General features: G+C 45.8%; 1 protein-coding gene across 3 annotated transcripts in view; it reads left to right on the forward strand.

Moving 5' to 3' along the window:
* Positions 1-15,953, forward strand: part of Bend3 (BEN domain containing 3) — a 33,286-nt gene extending 17,333 nt beyond the window's left edge. For 2 of the 3 annotated variants that reach the window (XM_046430529.2, XM_058575279.1), the window contains exon 4: positions 12,696-15,953. In XM_046430529.2, the coding sequence (XP_046286485.1) occupies positions 12,696-14,945 (2,250 nt within the window). In that variant the 3' untranslated portion in view covers positions 14,946-15,953. Of the gene's footprint in view, positions 1-3,009; positions 3,240-12,695 lie in introns of those variants that run through there. The other variant, XM_046430537.2, reaches the window with a different exon arrangement.
* Positions 15,954-17,102: the final 1,149 nt, after the last annotated feature.

Here is a 17,102-nt window from a genome sequence, read left to right on the forward strand (position 1 = left end):
TTGACACAGGATCAAGCTTAGTTTCCCAGGCTGGCCTCAAATTTGTGATCCTCCTGCCTCAGTCTTCTGAATAGCTGGCGTGCACTATCCTACCTGGTTTAAGAACTTCTCTTAACATTTCCTATAAGGCAGGTCTACTGGTTACAATTCCCTCATTTTTTGTTTGTTTGAGATACAGTACATATTTCTTCTTCATTTTTGAAAAATAATATTGCAAGGCACAGAGTTTTGAGGTGCTCTGTTTTTTCTCTCCACTTTCCGTTTCCCTGCGCTCCCTTGCCTTCGTGGTTTCTGAGGACAAGCTGGATGTGAATCTTACCTTTGCCCCTCTTTGGTTTCTCTCGGGATTAATTTTTCTTTCTTTTTTTTTTGTATTTTGCAAACAATATGCCTAGACATAGATATTTTGGCATTTTCCTTGGTTTTCTCTGAACTCCCGAATCTTTGTTTAGGTGTCTGCCATTAATTTGGAGAAATTCTGTCATGGTTTCAAACATTTTTTCTCTTCCTGGTATTCCTATATCTGTATGTCACATCTTTTGTATTGCCCCACACCCCACAGTTCTTGGATTCTCTTCTCTCTCTCTCTCCCTCTCTTTTTTTTTTTTGTGTGTGTGTTTGTTTGTTTTGTTTTGTTTCTTCTCCAATCCTTTTTCTCATTGCTTCAGTTTTGGAGTTTGCTGTTGAGGTATCATCAAGTTCAGAGAGTCTTTTCTCAGCCATGTCCAATCTTCTAAGACCATCAAAGGCATTATTCATTTCTGTTATAGGGCTTTGTTTTTTCTCTAGCATTTCTTTTTTGTTCTTTCTTCAAACTTCTACTTCTCTGTACATTGCTCCTTTGTTCTTATATTCTGTCTACTTATCCATTAGAACCCTTGACATACAAGTTATAGTTGTTTTAAATTCTTTGTGATAATTCATTCCATCATCTCTATCATGTGATTCTGCTTTGGTCTTCCTGTACCTTTTATTTTTTCTTGATAGTCAGATCTGATGTACTGGGTCAAAGGAGCTGTTGTGATAGGCCTTTAGTGGGTGGTGGTGAGGCAAAGGAGGAGGGGATTCGCTACCCTGTGGCTGGGTCTCTGTCCTTTAGCAGACCTGTGCCTCTGGACTGTAAACTCCACTGGTTCTCCTGAGTTCCTCTGCTCCTCCCTGGGCTGGGACTGGATGGCTGGTGTGGGCTGGACTTGGTATCTCCCTCCCCACAGGTCAGATGGTCTCAGATAAAACTTCTTCAGGGTAGGCTCTGGTTAGTTTCTCCTGAGGGCACATCTCCTTAAGTATAGATTACTTGGAGTATTTCAGAATGCTTCTGTTTTCCCTGACCCTCCCATAAGGCTTGGGAGAGTTTTTCTCAGATAGTCACACTGAGAACATGGTAGAGCTCTTGAAGGTAAAGCCATAAAAATACGGAGGCTCTCTGATGCCTGGGGCCTCTGGAGTTTTTAATTCTTGGACTTGTCCACCCAGAGCCTCCAGCAACGTATCCTTACAGATCAGGCTTCCCTGCCCAGCTCTGATTGCCTTGGGGGTCTCCATGGTTGGGTGTCTGGTCTGGGCAGTTGTGGTTCTCTGTATTCATTCACCTCTCTCTCCATTTTGGGGTCAGCAGCTGGACCTCACCTGTCTTATGGATCTAGGAAAATTGTAGATTTGTGTTTGTTTATCGAGCTTTTTACTTGTGAGGATAGAGTGGAGACTTCCAAGCTCTTTACATGCAGAACCAGAATCCTGAAACCACTTTACTCCTTTTTATGGCTGGATAATAGTTTGTTGTGTGGACACATTCATCAGCTGATGGACATTTGGGTTTTCCATTTTTTGACTTACGTGAGTAATAATTGAGCAAGACATTTAAAAAAATCTATAATGCCCAGGGGAAAAAAGTTACATTTAAAAAATATCTTTGAGCCTTTTTTAATAAAGAAATAATTATAAATATCCCACCCTTGACTCTGGCAGTCTATACCAGCCCCTTGCTGTATACCTGTGAGCTAAGGAAGGGCTTCATGCCTGGATGGCAGTTTCTAGTGAATAATGTCGGATTGAAACTCAGCTCCCAGGGCTGGGGTTGTGGCTCAGTGGTAGAGCGCTCGCCCAGCACATGCGAAGCCCTGGGTTTGATCCTTAGCACACATAAAAATAAATTAATAAAGGTATTGTGTTCAACTACAACTAAAAATTAATATTTAAAAACAAAAACCAAAAAAAACCCCATCTCCCAGGTTAGGGTTGCGGTTCAATGGTAGAGCGCTTGCCTAGCATGTGTGAGGCACTGGGTTCGATTCTCAGCACTGCATATAAATAAACAAAATAAAGGTCCATGGACAACTAAAAAAAAGTTAAAAACAAAAAACTCATCTTCTGATTGCTTGTTTGAAAAATCATTGAACCATTTGCTTTTTCATATGTCTTATTTTAGATCATGATTTATTATCTTTTTTCCTAATGGTTGATATTTAGGTGTTTTCCAGTTTTATAGTCTTACAAATAATGCCACAGGGACCTTCCCTATACCTACTAAACCTAGTCACTTGTATGAGTGTGCCTCGGCTAGAATCCCAGAGGTTATTCTGATGGTGTTGAGAAATTTGAGGAGGAGGAAGTTTCAAGGAACACTTGAAAATATTTTCCTCATGTGTTAGGTTCAATCAACAAAGCAAAACAAAACCAGCCCATTTTTATCTTTCATGTTACATTTCTGCTTATGCTCAATTCTGCAAACTCACCAGAAGGTTGAAGTAAAGCTAGAGTTCCGGAAATGGAAGATAATGTTGAGTGTATCAGTTGAACTATGAAACAAACCACCCAGGATTTAGTAGTTTAAAAAAATTGCCTTTTTTTTTTTTTTTTTTAAACATCATTCTGTGGATCAGCTGGTGGTGGTTCTTCTGATGTGGCCTGATGTGTTTGGGTGGAGTGGTCTGGAATGGCCTATCTGGGCTGGGGTGACTGGAGCTTCCCTTTGTGCACATTCTCCCCCTCTGGGAAGCCAGTCTGGGCTTGTTTACAGGATGATGAAAGAGTTCCTAGGGGCTAGGGAGGGCCAGCTCTGGAACCTCTGCTTGCATCACATTTGCAAGGGGCCTGCAGGTCAAAGCAAGTCACATGGCCATGGCCAAACCCAGACTCAAAGGTGGACAAATAAAATTCTATCTGCTGATAGAGGAAGCAACCACAGTGCAGAGGATGGGAAGGAATGCCGGCCCCATTGCCATGGCTGATTCATCACGGTGAGGAATGGCGAGCTCTCAACCAGGAGTTCTGGCCTTGTGTAGGCCAGGTGGGCCTTTGTGGGTGGCCCGGTAACCCCACTGCTTTGTTGTACAGATAATGTTACTCTTCATTGTTGTCACAGTGGGAGCATGGAGAAGGGAGCTGCTTCTTATTCTTGGGGCAGAAAGGGAAGGAAATGTTTTTATAATTAGCATTTTAGTCCAATTCTTCAGTACAAAGCCATTCAGAAGAGCTCTGGGTTTATGGTAGATAGATTTCTGGTGTCATATGAAGGTTCCAGATAGTGTACTTGGACAGTGGGGCGGGGAGGGCAGGAGCTTCAGGCATCGCTTTTTTTACTTTTTTTTTTTTTTTTTTTTGGTGCTGGGAATTGAACCCAGAGCCTTGTGCATGCAAGGCAGGCACGCTACAGACTGAGCTATGTCCCCAGCCCCAGGCATTGCATTTTGACATTCTTGGGGAAAGGGAACCAAGAGTGGATTTAAATATTTCTGCTATGACTTGTCGGGTCTGCTTGTGCTCCATGGTCATGTGTGGTTGCTTTTCAGAGCATTGACTATAGAAGGCAGTTTACATCTTGGAGTGGAAAAGATATGTTAAGGCCCAGATTTTATTTGGGTGTTTTACTACTTTATTAATTTCTCTTAGCATATGTGAAATAAAGACATCCTTCCTTGTTCTGTACATAAAAATCTTTTTTTTTTTAATTTTGTTTTTAGTTGTAAATAGACAGAATGCCTTTATTTTATTTGTTAATTTTTACGTGGTACTGAGGATTGAACCCAGTGCCCCACGCATGCTAGGCAAGTGCTTTGCCACTGAGCCAAAGCCCCAGCCCCATAAAAATCTTTTGAAATTATTAAACTCCTTGTGGAACGTTTAAAGCAGTATTTTCTTTTTAGAAGTTTGTACAGGGAGACATGTCAGTAAATCAATAGTCTCAGAACCCTGGGGACTTTAGAACAATCCATGACTTTCACGAAATTATCATATGTGTTGATTTTTCAAAATAGTACTTATCTAACACAAATAGAAGAGTCCTTTTTCATTGTCCCGCTGAATCTTCTGAGCCTTCTTCTACATGGTGGCAGGGCTGAGGCAGGGTGTATGTACTGCCTTATTGGCACATTTGGCACCTGGTAAGCCAGAAGAAGCCTGGAGGCTGAAAGGAGTGATCATCAGAATGAGTGGGAAGCCGGGCATGGTGGCTCTTGCCTGTAATCCCAGCAACTGAGGAGGCTGAGGCAGGAGGACTTCAAGTTTGGGGCCAGCCTCAGCAACTTGGTGAGACTCTGTCTCAAAATAAAAAATAAAAAGGACTGGGGGTATAGCTCACTTGTAAAGTGTTCCTGGGTTCAATCCCCAGCACCAAAAAAAAAAAAAAAGAAGAAGAAGAAGAAGAAGAAGTAGTAGTGGGTAGGAGGTGCGGTAACTCTGTTAGTACAGCCCTGTTCCCTTTCTTGTTTTACTTAATTCCTATTACAAGGCAGTGAGGAAGGAATTAATGTGTCCTCCAGGCAGATGAGTCAACTGAGATAGGTAAGTTAAAACCAAGTGCTGGAATGCCAGGGGAACAGCCTTGCTCCTGGGGTCTGGAGGGAAGACTCTGGCTCTCTGCTCTTTGGCCTTCTTGTCACCTTCTCTGATTCATCTCCCCTTCAAGGTAACATCAGTAGGAACAGAGACTCTGGAGTCAGATAAGGGGGCATCTGGTTCTGTGACCTCTGGGCCTCAGGTGCTTCCACTGTATGGGATGATAGCACTGGTCACCTCCCTGGCTTCTTGTGGAGTGGTGAGGTGCTCAGGAGGAGCCTGGTGTGGCCTGCCCCACCCTTCACAAATGTTTATTTGCCTTCTCAGAAGCCCTATCTCTAATTCCCACCCTGAGGCCAGTATTCACCTGCCTCCTTCCACATTTATTAGAACAAAACTGGCATGAGACTGTCAAGGAAGGCCATCTGATGCCCTCCAGGATGCCCCAGGCCTGAGCACCACCATGGTCAGAGCATAGAGCACCTGTTTTCTCTTTTCCACTCCAGGGCAAGAGGGCAGAGGGGCAAGGATTTGAATGGTAGCCCTGACCCTAAGGTGCTCCACATTCCCACTTCTATCAATGTTGACAGCTGTTTTTTTGAGTGACATTTAGTACCATACTCAGACAGAAAATAAAACCTCCCTCAAAAAGTCTAACAAAAGGCTGTGTGAAGACTTATTTGGCACCTCCCCTGATGAGAGTTGCATAGCCAAAGGCAGCAGATGTGGGAGGTGAGTAGCCAACGTTTTCATTGGGAATTATCTTTTTGTTCACAGAAGTGGAGGCAATGTTCAGGAGCTTTGTGCCAGGCAGAGGTTAGCCCTGTTCTGTGTTTTTTTGTTTGTTGGTTGCTTTCTTGTTTGTTTTAATCCCAAAATGCTGTTGTGGTCGAGTTTTCCATTGGAGAACAGAGATGCCATCTCGCTCATACATGCAGTGCCAATACCCTGAACACCTCATAAGTCAGTGACTGTGGGATGAACTGGGGATTCTTGAGAACGTGCAGAGCAACCACAGCAGGCAGGTACTGTGGCCATTCCCATGTTTACAAGGCTTGGAGAAGTTGGCACCACCAAGCCTGCTGCATTTCACGCTGTGCACATAGCACTGAGGCCTGGGGGGCAGAGAGGGGAGTTTGTAAGGCACCTGAGGAACCTTAGATGCAGTATTATTCCGCAGTCTTCCTCTTTTCCCTTTTTTGCTGTTGCTTTAGGGTTCCCCCACCCCCCATTCCACCCCAGATTCTTATTTCTTTGGCATCTTAGCACATTCTTCATCCTCACCATATACTGTTGGCAGGGTAAAGACAGCCCGCCCAGAGGCTAAGGGCCATGAGAGGAGAGACTGCATCCCCCTCGTTTCCCATGTGCCTAGGCCTTGCACAGTCCTGCCAGGTGCGGGAGGCTGCTCACCAGCTCCAGTGGTGAGGCCTCCTCCAGCCCTGTTGCTGACTGCATCTAGGAGGGAGAGGAGGAGAATTCTATTGAAAATGAAAAAGGTTAGCATCATTCTCAGTGCAGTTGTGCCAAGAGGACGGTGCCAGCCCTCTTGCTGCCTTTTCTCCTGGCCTGCCCTTGATAGCACATTAATTCCAGATGCCCTTCTTCCCAAGGCATGCTGCTTTCTTGGTGTTCCACTTTGCTGCCTCTCTGGGCACCATTTAGCTCCTCATCAGTCATTGAACTGAGTTCAGTGACTGCTCTTGGATCTGAGGGCCTGATGAAGATGTCTAATACAGCCTTTCCGTGGTGACCCAGTCCCTGGGATGTCGCTGGGCATGAACACCTGGAATCTCCCCTAGACTCTCTACTTAACTTGAATTGCAACATATTAGCTTTCTTTTCCATCCCATTCTCTGGCTGAGAAATGTGGGCATTCCCTTGTGAGTCCACGGATGTGCCTGGTAGCATGAAATGCCCTGATCGTGATCCTGGCTCGATGCTGGCATCGCAGAGCCTCCACTATGCAGCAGAGTCCCCATATGGTTGGAAGATAAGCCTAGGAGAATTGGGAACTGTGTCAGCCAGACACCCAGTGCCAAGTAGCACAGATTTAAAGATTTCTTGATACTCCTAGACAGCTGAGCAGAGATTTTTATCATCGGCAGCAAGTGCAGCCAGCCCGTCGTTGCTTTGGCAGCATTTGTGGAATTAATTGGAGCACTGAGTTGACAGGACACCAGTGTGGGGCTATCTCAGAACCTTCTCTTTGGTACTTGTGTTGTGTTTTATGTTGAATTGTGTGTCCAAGGTTTCTGGAAGTGCAGAACATTGCCCTCTACTGGGACTCTAATATTTTTTATTAAAACAGTTTAGTCAAAAATGTTGATATGGACAGTAGTGTTTCTAACATGCTCAGTGCAAACGGAAACATTTGTATTAATAAGGCTGGATATTAGGGGATTTCCAGTTCAGATATACTCTCGTCTCCTGCGTGGAGTGGGAATGTAGGGGAGTCCAGAAACATAAACTAGTTGTTGGAGTTCAGCCCGTCCCCCCGGTAACTTTTACCAGTACGTATTTTCCACGTTAGGTAGTCATTAGGGCAGGTCTCTTCCTACACAAAATCCTATTTTATTTATTTATTTATTTTAAATTTTTTGTTTCTGCTTCTTTTTTTGCAGTACTGGGAATTGAGCCTCAGGGGTGCTCTATCACTAAGCTATATCCCAGTCATTACTATTTTTTTTTTTTTTTAAATTTTGAGACAGGGTCTTGCTAAATTGCCTAGATTGGCCTCAAACCTGCCATCCTCCTGCATCCAACCCCCCCAGGTCTCTGGGATTACAGATATGTGCCACTGTGCCTGGCATGAAATCCTGTTTTAAGTGTACCATTGGTACCCCTTGTAAAGCAAACATTCCTCTTCTAAAATTACTCCTAAGGTGGTTATAATTTTAATTATTGCTATTACAAACTCAGATCCTCTATATTGGTAAAACCACATCATAATCTCATAATCCACAGAACCTCCAAAATTATTTTGATGTGATAGAACCTATCGTGAACAATTGCAAATCTAATTTTGTCTACAAAAGTTAGCAAGAAGGACAACTCTGATTTTGTTAGGGCAGTGCTTTTCAGCAGTACCCATAGTTATAAATCCAGTTTCAGAGTAGTACAGCTCACATGTATTTGTATGTAAATGTATAGATACACACAGAGAAATGAAGTAAAACTTTGTACAATGTACTGTTTTCCTATAGTACTTTTTTTTTTTCTTCTTCCCTTTAATGTTTTTACTTCTTTGCTCTCTCTTTCTTATGCTAGTCATGACTTCACCAGATCGATTTTATTATATACCAACCCACAATTCAAAACCCATTGTAAGCTGGGCATGGTGATGTATGCCTGTAACCCCAGCAACTCAGGAGCCTGAGGCAGGAGGATTGCAAGTTTGAGGCCAGCCTCAGCAACTTAGTGAGACCCTGCTCAAAGTAAAAAAAAAAAAAAAAAAGAGAGAGAGAGAGAGAGAGAGAGAGAAGAAAAGAAAAAGAAAGGGCTGGGGATGTGGCTCAGCAATTAAGTGCCCCTGGGTTCAATCCCCAGTACAAACAAACAAACAAACAAACCCACATTGCATTATGAGTAAAGCTTTTTAGCTCTCTTGGCCTCTTCTTGTTTCTGGGGTATATGTGGGTTTGTTTTTTTTTTTTTTTTTTTTTGCTGTTTTTCCTTCTCCTTTCTTTTCTTTTTTTTTTTTTTTTTGAGATGAGCACTGCATTGCCTGGACTGGTCTCAAGTGATCCTCCTGCCTCAGTCTCCCTAGCCGCTGAGACTTCAGGTGCTTGTCATCATGTCTGGCCTTTTTTTTTTTTTAAATAATAATTCTCTGCTTTCTGACAGATAGCAGCACAAAAGAATTGTAAAGAATTTAAACTCCCCTCTCAGCTCAGTTGCCAGGTATGTCACCACTTCCCAGCCCTCCCGGGAAACAGACCTCAGGAGAAGGGAAGAAGGGAAGTGCCTTCAGTAAGAGCTTGACACTGAGTGCACTAGGGAAGTCCTCTGGTGACTGGTTGAGAGGAACCTTTACCAATTAACAAAAGGCCCACAGTGTTACACACCTCTGCTGTGGCTTATGAATAGCATTGTTTAATAGTAATCCCATTGTACCAGGGACTAGGGGGAGGCTGAGGTGGGAGTATCACAAGTTCAAGACCAGCCTCAGCAACTTAATAAGACCCTGTCTCAAAATAAAAAATAAAAGGGACTGAGGACATAGCTCAGTGGTAAAGTACTGAGAATTAGTTCCCAATACCTTCCCCCCCCCATTATAATTCTATTGTAGTGATAGATATTTGTTAAGCACTTACTGTGACCCAGCCTTGGGCTCAGTGCTGATGGGCAGTGTTTCATTTTAAAGCCCTTACTACCTTCTAAGACAGATACACATAAGAAGTTGAGACATGAAAGGAGACACAGAGGACAACGTAAAAATTGAGCTGAGCTCCTGTCCAAACCTTCATACCTCTTTACTATCATGGTTTCATGAAACCAGTGGCACTGTTTTTATTATTATTATTATTATTATTATTATTATTATTATTATTATTGCAGTATTGGGGTTGGAACCCAAAGCCTTCTGGTATGCTAGGCAGATGCTCTACTACTGAGCTCTACCCTGGCCCCCAGTGTTCCTTTCCTTAAACAGGTATTTGAGAGAGGTAGAACACCATGTCCTACTTTAGCCAACCCTGTCTGTGGTTGACATTCAGTGACCTCTTCTGTGCCCTGGGCACTTTGCTAGGCAGTGCAGATAGACCAAGAATGACATGGTCCCTTCACGCTTTCCCATGAGGAGGAGGTGACTACAGGAGGGAGCAGGATGGGTTGCAGGCCACCCATGCCAGGCTCCCTCCATCCAAGTATGTCCCTAGCCCTCTGCTCTTGGGAAGGGGGTGTGTGTGCAGAAAGATCATGTGGGATGGATGGTACCGACCCTTCCTTAGCCTCTACAGATCCACCATGAAGAAAGTATTGGCCAGTTCCTTGGAATAGTTAAAACACTTTTGAGAATCCTTTCATGTTCAGATTCCTAAGGGAGTGTAGTAGACTTTATTTGGAATGATTGTAATCAGTGAAGAAAACAGCCTTTCTTTACTGTGAGTCAGATGATTGTTTTATCTAAATGAATGTCCAAAAAAAAAATTTTTTTTTTAAAGAGAGTGTCCAGAGCTGGGCATGGTAGCTTAGAACTGTAATCCCAGCTACTAAGGAGCCTGAGGCAGGATGATGGAAAGTTCAAGGCCAGCCTGGGCAACATAGCAAAATAAAACAAAAAGATAAAAGCAGATCCAGGAAGTAGTTCATTAATTTAAGTGAGAACCAAAGTGTAAGAGTTCAGAAGACTCAAATTCTTGTTGTGTGACCCTGTGGTCTGTTTTGCCCCGGGTCCCCTGCTCTCCTGGCTAAATTGCTTCCCTGCCATTATAAACCCCACCTCCTCAGCTTGTCTCTTTCCCCAACATTTGGTTAGGCTACAGAGAAAACACCTTATGTTCAGATTTGTGTGGGCATTAGTTACCTGAACACTTGAAAGTGACTCTAATCTTCCTGGGTGAGGTGAACCGCGGGCAGACACTGTCTGCCAGGCTCTTACCACTCCCAGAGGACCCACAGTACCTGGGAGCATATATCCATATGTAAAAAGAATATCAATTTTAATTTGAGCCTCAGTGCCTCACAGCAGACCCAGAGATTTCAGTCTGTATTCTAACAGGAACCCAGGTGATTCATGTGGATATTAGAATTGAAGGCGCACTGGGCTAGGCCACACTAACTGTATTTTTCCCAGGTGTGGAAGTAGCATCCTAGGGTGCACTTTGTTCTTGTCCAGTCTCCACTTGCCTGAGGCTTGTGGAAGCCTGGGCTTTGTGCTTCAGTCCTGCACCTCGCCTGACACCTACCAGTGCTCACTAATTAGCTCTCCTGCTTAATTAAACCCTCACAAACATTCCAGTAAGTTTCTGGGTCAAATTCAGCATTTGTGGAAAAAAAAATAGGTTTATTAGGAAACATAGCTGAAGTACGACTAGTACCTTTTAAAGTATTCAATTTGATAAGTTTTGACATGTGTATAGTGTGCCAGTACACCATCACCTCAATAAGATAATAATTATAATTATATCCATCGCCTATTGAAGTTCTTTCATGTCCCTTTGTATCTTTCCTGCCACCCTTAGGCAACCACTGTTCTGCTTTCTATTACTATAGGTAAGTTTGTACTTTCTAGAATCTTATATAAATGGAATCATATGGTATGGTTTCTTTTGTTTGTGGTTTCTTTCATTTAGCATAGTTATTTTGAGATCTGTTCTAACTACTCTGTCTACTATACAGGTCAGTTTATTGCTTTTTATTGCTGAATAGTATTCTATTATTGTATGAATATAATAGTTTATTTATATACTTGTTGATAAAAAGTTGGGTGGTATCCAGTTTTTATCTATTTGCAGATAGGACTGCCTGGAATACCTGTGTACAGGTCTTCATGTGGATATGTGCTTTTTATTCTTCTTGGTAAACAGATACTGAAGAATGGAATACCTAGTTTATATGGTACATCTAATGCTAACTTTTTTAGAAACTGCTAAACTATTTTTCAAAGTGGTTATATCATGCTGTCCCCATCAGCAGGGTATGAGAGCTTCATTTCCTTCCATCATCTGCAGCACTTGGTATTGCCTTTTTAATTATACCAAGTCTGGCCTTGAATTTGCATCCTCCTGCCTCAGCCTCCCAAATCGCTAAGATTACAGATGTGTGCTATGGCTCCCAGCTGTTTGTAGTTTTTAAATTATTAAAAAGTATTTTGGTGGGGGAGAATGAAATCTTCCTTCCTTCCTTCCTTCCTTCCTTCCTTCCTTCCTTCCTTCCTTCCCTCCCTCCCTCCCTCCCTCCCTCTTTTATGTGGTGGGGAGGATTGAGCCCAGTGCCTCACATGTGCAAGGCAAGTGCTCTACCACGTAGCTACAGCCCCAGCCCAGTCTTAAAATTTTTTTGAAGTATTTTTTAAAGGGCAAAAGTTTTTATTTTTGCTGAAGTCCTGTGCATCAGTTCTCTTATGGATTGTGCTTTTGGTGTTCTAAAAATATTGGTCTAAAACAACTGGTCACAAAGGAATTTTCATAAATTTTCTTCTAGGAATGTTAGAATTCTAGGTTTTTAATTTAGGTTCATGATCCATTTCGAGTTAATTTTGTGCATAGTCTGAGGCTCAAATTAAAATTGATATTCTTTTTACATGTGGATATCAGATTATTCAGGATCATTTTTTTTTTTTTTTAAAGAGAGAGATTTTTATTTATTATTTTTTAGTTTTCGACAGACACAACATCTTTGTTTGTATGTGGTGCTGAGGATCGAACCCGCTGCCGCTTGAGCCACATCCCCAGCCCAGGATCATTTGTTGAAAAGACTATCCTTTCTCCACCAAATTGCCTTTGAATCTTTGTAACAAATCACTAGTCCTACAAACAGAGAGAAGCAGATCTCTTAAAACTTCTAGAGTCTAAAAACCACTGAGAAAAATAGTAGGAACTTTGGGTTCCCAAGTGGTGATGCAGCTCAATTATTGGGATCTTTGGAGATCCTCATTCCCAAGTTCTCCCCCCCCATCCCTTGAAGAGTCCTCTTCTGGCCTTGCCAGCATCCGTGCTCTTTCTCCTGTTGGGCCCTGTGGACAGGAAGTGCAGCACTGATGTCCCGAAGGAGTGTGCACCTTCCAGCCTGAGCCCTTTCTCAGGGATTGGAGAGAACAAGCAGGTTTGGCCCTGGCATGCAGTTGTGTTACTGTTGTGTGTTAATGGTTGGGGGAGGGGAGCATTGACCATAGCAGACCCGGTGGCTGGCCTGAGTCCAGCCTAGTAAGTCAGAGCACCTGCCTAACACTCTAGGAAACGCTTTCTGTTTTCCAGGCACTCCTCGCAGGCATGCGGAACCGCGAAAACAGCTCGCCCTGCCAGGGCAATGGAGAGCAGGCCGGCCGAGGCAGGAATGTGGGCTCCGTGTGGCCGGGGGAGGAGGAGCCCTGCAACGATGCCACCACCCCTTCCTACAAGAAGCCTCTCTATGGCATTTCGCACAAGATCATGGAGAAGAAGAACCCTCCCGTGGGGGACCTGCTCAACACCTATGAGCTCTTCGAGAAGGCCAACGCCAGCAACAGTCCCTCCCCTCTGCGCCTGCTGAACGACCCTCAGAAACGGGACTGTGGCGGGGCATCAGGAACAGCCACTGACGGCGACCCCAACATCTACTTTCTGATCCAGAAGATGTTCTACATGCTCAACACTCTCACTTCCAACATGTCCCAGCTGCACAGCAAGATGGACTTGCTCTCCCTGGAAGTGAGCCGCATCAAGAAGCAGGTGAGCCCCTCCGAGCTGGTGGCCAAATTCCAGCCACCCCCCGAGTACCAGCTCACCGCTGCTGAGCTCAAGCAGATTGTGGACCAGAGCCTATCAGGCGGGGACCTAGCCTGCCGTCTGCTGGTACAGCTCTTCCCCGAGCTCTTCAGCGACGTGGACTTCTCCCGCGGCTGCAGCGCTTGCGGCTTTGCAGCCAAGCGGAAGCTGGAGTCGCTGCACCTGCAGCTCATCCGCAACTACGTGGAAGTCTACTACCCCTCAGTGAAAGACACTGCTGTGTGGCAGGCTGAGTGCTTGCCGCAGCTGAACGACTTCTTCAGCCGCTTCTGGGCCCAGCGGGAAATGGAGGACAGCCAGCCAGGAGGCCAGGTCACCAGCTTCTTTGAAACTGAGCAGGTGGACGCCGGCCACTTCCTGGACAGCAAGGACCAGGAGGAGGCCCTGTCTCTGGACCGCAGCAGCACCATCGCCTCAGATCACGTGGTGGACACGCAGGACCTCACCGAGTTTCTGGATGAAGCCTCTTCGCCGGGTGAGTTCGCCGTCTTCCTCCTCCACCGGGTCTTCCCCGAGCTCTTCGACCACCGGAAGCTGGGCGAGCAGTACAGCTGCTATGGCGACGGTGGCAAGCAGGAGCTGGACCCGCAGAGGCTGCAGATCATCCGCAACTACACGGAGATCTACTTTCCCGACATGCAGGAAGAGGAGGCCTGGCTGCAGCAGTGCGCGCAGCGCATCAACGACGAGTTGGAGGGCCTGGGGCTGGAGGGCGGCAGCGAGGGCGAGACGCCGCGGGATGACTGCTACGACTCCTCCAGCCTGCCCGATGACCTCTCCGTGGTCAAGGTGGAGGACAGCTTCGAGGGTGAGAGGCCGGGCAGGCGCTCCAAGAAGATCTGGCTAGTGCCCATTGACTTTGACAAGCTGGAGATTCCGCAGCCGGACTTCGAGGTGCCAGGCGCCGACTGTCTGCTCAGCAAGGAGCAGCTGCGCAGCATCTACGAGAGCAGCCTGTCCATTGGCAACTTCGCCTCCCGCCTGCTGGTGCACCTCTTCCCGGAGCTCTTCACCCACGAGAACCTACGCAAGCAGTACAACTGCAGCGGCTCCCTGGGCAAGAAGCAGCTGGACCCCGCCCGCATCAAGCTGATCCGCCACTACGTGCAGCTGCTTTACCCCCGGGCCAAAAATGACCGCGTCTGGACTCTGGAGTTCGTGGGCAAGCTGGACGAGCGCTGCAGGCGCCGGGACACGGAGCAGAGGCGCTCCTACCAGCAGCAGCGCAAGGTCCACGTGCCAGGCCCTGAGTGCAGAGACCTGGCAAGCTATGCAATCAACCCCGAGAGGTTCCGAGAGGAGTTTGAGGGGCCCCCTTTGCCCCCCGAAAGGAGCAGCAAGGACTTCTGCAAGATCCCCCTGGACGAGCTGGTGGTCCCCTCACCCGACTTCCCGGTGCCTTCTCCCTACCTGCTGTCGGACAAGGAGGTGCGCGAGATCGTGCAGCAGAGCCTCTCCGTGGGCAACTTTGCCGCCCGGCTCCTCGTCAGGCTCTTCCCCGAACTCTTCACCGCCGAGAACCTGCGGCTGCAGTACAACCATTCGGGGGCTTGCAACAAGAAGCAGCTGGACCCCACGCGACTGCGGCTCATCCGCCATTATGTGGAGGCCGTGTACCCCGTGGAGAAGATGGAGGAGGTGTGGCATTATGAATGTATCCCCAGCATCGACGAGCGGTGTCGCCGTCCCAACAGGAAAAAATGCGACATCCTCAAGAAAGCCAAGAAAGTGGAGAAGTGACGGGTCTGTGGGCTGCCCAGAGACTTGGGTTATGAAAGGCTGAGCGATGGGCACCCTTGGGACGGAGTCACTTTGGAACATGTGTATGGTATCCACAGACAGGCACCTTATGTCAGTGGGGAGTGGCTTCCTACATTTGCACACGTAAACACCTACTCACCCACCCATGAGAAAGCAGCCTTGAATTTGGTCTCTTGACTTTGTCCTGTATTCCCTGGTGGCACAGCCCGAGTTTGGGAGGAGCCAGGCTGTGAGCAGAGGGACTAGCCGAGTAGGTCCTCTCTTCTTGATTGTGCCCTTTCCTGTCCCTCACAATCCAAAATGCAAATTCAGCAGCTTCTGTTCCTCTCCCCACACTTTTCATCTTCCATTTTTAACTTTTTCTTCTTTTTTTAATTAAAATGAACCCCTTTTAAAAAAAATCATTGGGCTCTTTGGGGGCCATTTTACTTAGAAAATCTTTTTAAGTATTTGAGATGAAGTACTGTAAGATAATTTCAGTTGCTGGGATTTTAAAAGATGATTCAGAGATTTATGAATTTTTTAGAAGTGCCATGTTTGTGCATGATGGGTAATCATAGCTTCAGGTGGCATAGAGACTGATTTTACTGACCTCGTCTACCGACATCTGATTTTGGAGGAGTCTCGATGCCCCTTGGATGGCGGTAGAGGTGATGATAGGGATAGCATGAAGTCCTTTCTGACGATGTGTAAGTTTTTCCTTCTGCTGTGGTCCCCGGGAAGGAGATGTGCTGCGCGTCAGTAGAATGCTGTGCTCACTCTGTAGATGAGAACACTGGATGATGATATGAATGTAGATAGACCTGGAAACACACATTCACACAATGTCTCCATTTGAGCTGTGTCCTTCCATGGCCCCCTATTCCCTCTCCACACATGGGTGCTAATTGGAGGGGCAGATTCATTTTCTTGGAAAATAATGTGTGTGAGCATTTGGCTTCTTGTTTGATTGAAGGGTGGGCTTCTTTGAGTTCACCAAGAACTGTTTACTTTCTGTGCGGGTATTTGTACAAAATGCAGGTCTGGGAGCTGTGTGGTGACTTCCCCCAGACCTCAGCAATAGCTCCTCCCGTTAGCATGGCATCCTTATGCCTCTGGGCAGGCCCAGGCCTGGGGCCCTCTTGAGGATACCCCATATTGAAAGGGCACAGGTCATCTCAAATGGGACTCCCATGTCCCTTCCCAGGTCCACTCAGAGCTTTCCCTTTGGGTCCTCTAGAAGGTTCTACTATCTTAACCTGGCCCATGCCCTATCTTCTAGGTGTGCATCTCTCCCCTCCCCACTGATTGGGAAGGTCACACTGCTCCAAGCCGGCAGTTTGCTCTCTAGGGGCGCCAGTTGGGAAACTCCCCAGCCGGTCATGTCTTTAAAGACAGAACTTTTACTTGCCCTATGTTGGGGGCCAGATGCTGAAGAAAGAAAGGAAGCAGTCTAACCCAAACTGGATGCATCTTACCAGAGACCTGGGAAATCGACCCACACAGGATAGTCATAAAGCCTTGTGGGAGGTTACAGATTTAATACCCTAATGGTTTAATATTTTGCTACCTTAAAATGCAGATATAATAGAAATAACCTGTGAATTTTCCTCATATAGTTAAGAACTTTAGTTCCAGTAGCTATATGACATAAATTTTGCCTTCGCTCAGTAGACATTTGTTTATATAACAGAATTTTGAGCCACTTAAAAATGACTCTTCAGTATCATTTACAGATTATTTCTGTTAAAACTGCAAACCTGAATTTTTGGAATTGAAAAATGCACAGGGACTTAGTGACTCTGTCACACGCACCCATACACGCAAACACACACACTTCTCCTTACTAGAAAACTTAAGTGAGATGAAGGGGACCTCAGTGAATACTCGTTTGCCTTTGTGCCTGTGAAGGAACTGGGGCAGCCAGCAGACTCACTTCCCTGCTCACTTGGGCTTTTCTTTCTGCCTTAGTCTCTCCACTACATACACACGTGCATGCGCCCTACCCAAAGATGGCTGTGGCACTCTCCTGCAGGCCCCACTAGTTGCGGGGGTCCCATGGAATTTTTTTCTGGTCTCTAGGATGTATCCAAGAGGATTCCAAGCCATGTGAAAATTGCCCTGCTTTCTAGAGGGTGAATGTGACCCTGCAACTTC

Source organism: Marmota monax, unplaced genomic scaffold (assembly GCF_021218885.2).
Source record: "Marmota monax isolate L192 unplaced genomic scaffold, Marmota_monax_Labrador192_F-V1.1 WCK01_AAM20220418_F8-fsc00013, whole genome shotgun sequence".
In the NCBI taxonomy this organism is placed as follows: Eukaryota; Metazoa; Chordata; class Mammalia; order Rodentia; family Sciuridae; genus Marmota; species Marmota monax.